The sequence below is a fragment of the Garra rufa genome, chromosome 7, assembly GCF_049309525.1.
Source record: "Garra rufa chromosome 7, GarRuf1.0, whole genome shotgun sequence".
Lineage (NCBI taxonomy): Eukaryota > Metazoa > Chordata > Actinopteri > Cypriniformes > Cyprinidae > Garra > Garra rufa.
In genome coordinates this window covers 21,050,727-21,055,920 of record NC_133367.1, presented here as the reverse complement: position 1 = coordinate 21,055,920, position 5,194 = coordinate 21,050,727, and the positions used below count along the sequence as shown (strand labels likewise).

Here is a 5,194-nt window from a genome sequence, read left to right as displayed (position 1 = left end):
TATTTCGACATGGCCATAATTTGTGTTCAGCAGAACTGAAATAATACAGGACGAGGTAAGGCTTAGGAACGCTTTTACCTCTAATCCCACTTTCTGTATTCCTCCTTCCCTTTTCCGATATGAAGATGGAGGATGGAGAGCTCAACAGGGGTTTTTCAGTTTTATCCCTCTAGTAATATCCCAAACATAAAGAGAAGTAAGCTGGTTTTAACCTTTGCTCTTTGTTTCATTAAATCTGTCATCTGCGTGTAGATGGAAGGGATGTATAGACTGACGTTGAAACTGGCGTAAGGAAAAAGCACACTCATAACTGAGATGGATGGGATTTTTTTCCAATCCTAAAAGAGATTACAAGTCTGATTTTATAATGTATGAAAAAACGAAAAAGAATATCTAGTATCTAGTGCATCCATTTATCCCTGCCATGAACATGTAAACCAGGAAACCATGTACAATTTAGGCATATCAAAACTTAAATATTTTAATTTAATTTAATTTAAGTTCTTTCACTTAAGAAAAGTAGTCTGTCCGTTAATTAATTTAGTTTTTTTTTTTTTGGTCAGACTTATTTAGGTTCGTTTTATACGTGTCACCAGAATTGAAAATGCAAAATTCATAATTGTCCTCCTGAAGTAATGCGGTTTGCACCCCCTCGCCGTGTCTGTGCCCTCCGCTGCCGGCGTGAAATATTAATCAGTTTGCTCTTTCTCTTTTCTCTTCTCTGCCAACAGCTGCCCCTGTACAATAGCGTTTCCCTCCCGGCTGCAAACACACAGGGTCTGGTGCACAGACACATGCACACACTCCCCACCTGCGGCTGCTCCTCTGATGACAGACACCAAACTCAGGTAAGGCTCCATTTATACTTACTTTTGACTGCGTAAGTTGACCTTAAGTTTTCAGACCTGAGGTAAACCTTAGAACAAGGCACTGACTAGGTTTATACGATAAGATCTGTGTCCAGACAGGGGACGTGAGGTACGATGGGTATCGCAATACGATACACGATTGAAAACGTACCAGATGTATTTATGTGTAGATCTTTTTGTAGACACTCTGTGTTGTTAACAGACAAATCAAGTTAATTCGTTTATCCTAAAATATCATTTTTGATCAAATAAACACAATTAAAGATCGTTTAATAGAGTTAATGCATGAACTAAACCACCCTTGACCTGTAATTGTATATAACAGGCTTTGAAGATTCGTTTGCTCACCTGTATGCAAACATCAAGGGCAGCTAAACATGTAGCTGTCATGTTTGTACTGTTTGTTTATACAGATTATACTTGTTAACAATGGGTAAAAGCTCCTGGAACAATAATACATATAATGGAAAAATAGAATAGAGATTCAATAGATTGTTCATTTTGCATTATACATATATTTATACAACAGTTCTTTCTGTCCTCGAATCCTGAGAGGAGTGCCATATTCTAGTCATAACAGAATCATTTTATCGTTTTATCACTCCACATGTAGTATTTCTCACAGCGAGTGTTATGGCGGATACCCAACTTCACTATAATTTTAGAAATAATGCTGTTTTTGTGTCACAATGTATTTTCAAGAGTTTTGGGTAAATCTAACGGGCAATCTTTGGTCTCGTTAATTTATCATTTGTTTCAGAGCAAATTGTTTTGGCTGAGGGCAAAACTTGTGTAATGCGCCAGAGTGCCGCCTTTGTACTTTTGACTAAATTACCTAGCAATTTTTGATGGCTTTTGTTGTTTATTAAATATTATTATTCAATAATAAAATACTTTCAAAGGCATCTTTTAAGATGCAGCCAACAAATGCGCTCAGCAGCGCTGTCAGCTGAAATTACTCTTAATAGATTAAAGGATAGTACGACAAAGACATTGCTTTCCTCAGCGGACATTCAAACTAATGTTTTATTGTGAATATTGAGCTGAAGAGATGCAGGTAATCTCTTACCTGCACTTACATCATGATTTGGTCAGTAACTCGGATGCACGGCCATATTGGAGATACTCGGATGTAAACAACAGCATGGATTGCACGGTAAATGTACTATTGAATGTAGTTATTTTACTTTATGCTGTCTAGACGGAAAAACATGCGGAAGCTGCTAAATCATATAGAGAAGGATTTAGTAAGGAGGAAAAAGGTGCAATATTTTGACAAACTGAAGTTAATAGGTGGTAAAGATACGTACGAGCAGTATTATTAAGATATAAGCCTAAAATTACACTTAGCTGACCAGAAATGATAAGAACAAACATGCTTGTTGTCAAGATTCTTGCCCTGGAAATTCTGGTTCACTTTGGCCTACCAAAAACACTTTTTTTAATTCCTCAGACAGTTTTGTTGCACTCTTCTCCTTAATTTGTAATAACTTTTGGAAGTCTATAGTACTGCAAATGTTGTTCCCGGTCTGACCGATTAGTACAGCCCAAAACATGACAATAATTGACCAATTTCAGCAACAATAATTAACTAAATATGCAAGTTTCGTTCGGTTCAGTGGCATTGTTTACATTCAGTGCCGCCAATATGGCCGTCTGATGACGCGTCACGAAAAGACTCTACATAATACAGTGAGCTTTTAATGAAGCAACTCATCGTTCCTTTGTTACAAGTTGTAAAGTTTCCTTTTCAAACTTGTAATGGAGGCTTGGGCTCAGCTGTTCAACTGTCAAACTAAGACTTGAATCTGTGGTGGAAGGAAGTAGTTTTCACAAAAGAGGGTTGTTGTTTCTAAAGTATTTACACACTTGTGCCATCGAACTGTTGTATAAACGCAATATCACAAGAGTAGCTGATCGGATGTGATTCTAACCTATAACCATGCACTAAATATCCCAGATGTTTAACCACTTGGGAAAGATCTGGCACATCTAAAAGCACATCTTAAAGCTTATTTTTCACAAATTTTCTTTGTTTCTCCTCAGAACCTCCAGGATGCATCTGTTATTCGTGCTTCCCTTGGTGCTCGAGGTTCAGTCCATCTCCATGAGCCACAACTTCACCTATGACTGCTCCTGCCTCCCGGAGCTCAAAATCGCCAACTGCACAAGCAGCAATTTCACCCACCTGCCCACCGCCCTTCCACCCTTCACCGAACAGCTGGACCTGTCCCTCAACCACCTGAGTGCCATCCGGCCCAGAGCTTTCCACAGCACACGAAGACTTCGAGTCCTGCTCCTGAACGACAACTCAATCGGTGTGCTAGCCAACGGGGCATTCTCTCTTCTAGAAGGACTGTTGAGGTTGGACCTGAGCCGAAACCGAATATCCTTCCTGAGTGAAGGATTTTCACAGGGTCTCGGGTCTCTAAGAGATCTGTTCTTGGCTGAGAACCAATTGACCAGCTTGGACAGCAGTTGTTTCGTCCACTTTGACGCCCTCCAAAGACTTAACCTCAGCCATAATGCTATCGAGACCATCAAGATGAGGGCGTTTGGGTCCGTGAGTACCCTGCGCCAGCTACAACTCAACTTCAACAATTTAACGCTCCTCAAAAATGGCATCTTCTCTATGCTACGAAACCTCGAAGTCTTGAATTTACATCACAACCAAATAAACTACTTGGATGTCGGTGTGCTTTCTCCATTGACCAGTCTGGCTCTACTGGACCTCACTAACAACAACCTCTCCACCATTCAGTTCAAGACCTTCCTAAGTCTCAACACATACAGCACTCACATAATGCTCCAAGGAAACCCGTGGAATTGCGACTGCGATCTGCAGCGAGTCTTCCGGAAGCTCTGTAATGTCAAGCGGCTCTTCCTGGACGACTACGACAACCTCACCTGTGTCAATTTGGATGAAAGTCACAGAAACTACACGATGAAAGAGGAATTCTGCGTTGCAGAGATGGTTACTGTCCTGGTTATCACCATCACGGTGGTCTTCACTGTTGTGGCTGCCATCGTAATGGCGGAGAAGAAACGGAAAAGAAAGAACAAAGAAAAGCACTGGACAGAAGTCGGCGAGTTGTCCTGTGCATCGCAAGACTGAACCAATGGCGATAACGTAAAAAGGAACAATAGTTTTGCATTATACTTGTATATCAAATTCAGGTTTTCTGCAGATTTCGTGAAGGTACATTTAGGAGTTTTTAAGACCAAGTAAAAAAAAAAAAAAAGGAATTAGTTCAATGGAAAACAATACTTTAAAATGCCTTGTATTAGCAACCCTTTCAAAGTTTGCTAACCCTAATGCCATGACTTTGGGCCTTAACTTGAGACAACTAGATGGCCGTGTTCACACTTGGCGTCTTTTTTGACAAGAAAAAGTTGACTAGGGCGGTTTTTTTTTAGTTAGAAAAAGCTGCCGAGTGTGTCTTCTGTTGCTATAACAACAGCTGAAACAGTAGCGTAGTGCTGTGTGGTGAAGAAATGTCGAGAAAGAGCCTCTTTGCGATGTATATTATGATAGAGATGACTCATATCATACAACTCCTTGTGCTCCGAAACTAGTTTAACTACCGGCAACTTCTCCATTTTTTCTTGTTGTTTTTGTTGTTATGGAAACGATAGGTCCCGCTACTCGCTTGTCATTGGTCAGCTGTCAAAAAAGGGCTTGACGTAGGGCGTTTTCTTAAAAAAAGTTCAACTTTTTTCAACTTAAAAAGACGCTTTGAGCTGCAAAAAAAGACGCCGACGGTGGCGTTTAAAAAAAGCGCTAGAGCTTTTTTGAAAAGACGGTTTACTCCATAGGATTAGAATGTAAAACAGACGCTGGCAGTTTGAAAAAGGACGGCAAGTATTATTTATTTGTTCGTTTACACCTCAACGCACTGGTATAACATCAGTGCCCGAGGGAGAAGCATCACATACTGAGTACACAGTACTAAGTTCAACATTCACAACTAGAGTCAAAATAAAAGTCCAGTTTGTTAACACTGCCGCACAACGAACTCTCGCACATTTTTGGCATACAACAGTCAGTAGTATAATCTAAAAATAAATAAATAAATAAAATACATAACAAAACATACATTTATATGATTAATGAGAACATATAACTCAACAAAACCCATATGGAAGGTCTAAAATATCTAATTTATGCCAAGTATCAATGAAATACAGAAAAATTACAAAATGAAATATAGAAATGTGTATATATGTATGTATATTTATTTATTAACATATATAAATATTGTATCTTTATTCAAATGTATTATTTAATCACATAAAAATGAATATTAAAGTCCTCCATGTTAGCA

The 5,194-nt window shown here is 39.0% G+C and overlaps 1 protein-coding gene across 1 annotated transcript; it reads left to right on the top strand.

Moving 5' to 3' along the window:
• The first annotated feature begins 2,925 nt into the window (after nucleotides 1–2,925).
• On the top strand, nucleotides 2,926–4,236 carry LOC141338043 (uncharacterized). Its single transcript, XM_073843612.1, has one exon. It carries the CDS (start codon nucleotides 2,926–2,928, stop codon nucleotides 3,982–3,984), a length of 1,059 nt encoding a protein of 352 aa, XP_073699713.1. The 3' UTR covers nucleotides 3,985–4,236.
• The last annotated feature ends 958 nt before the right edge of the window (nucleotides 4,237–5,194 follow it).

Excerpts from the sequence above, each read along its gene's own strand:
- LOC141338043 (XM_073843612.1), top strand. The coding sequence starts at position 2,926 with ATGCATCTGTTATTCGTGCTTCCCTTGGTGCTCGAGGTTCAGTCCATC.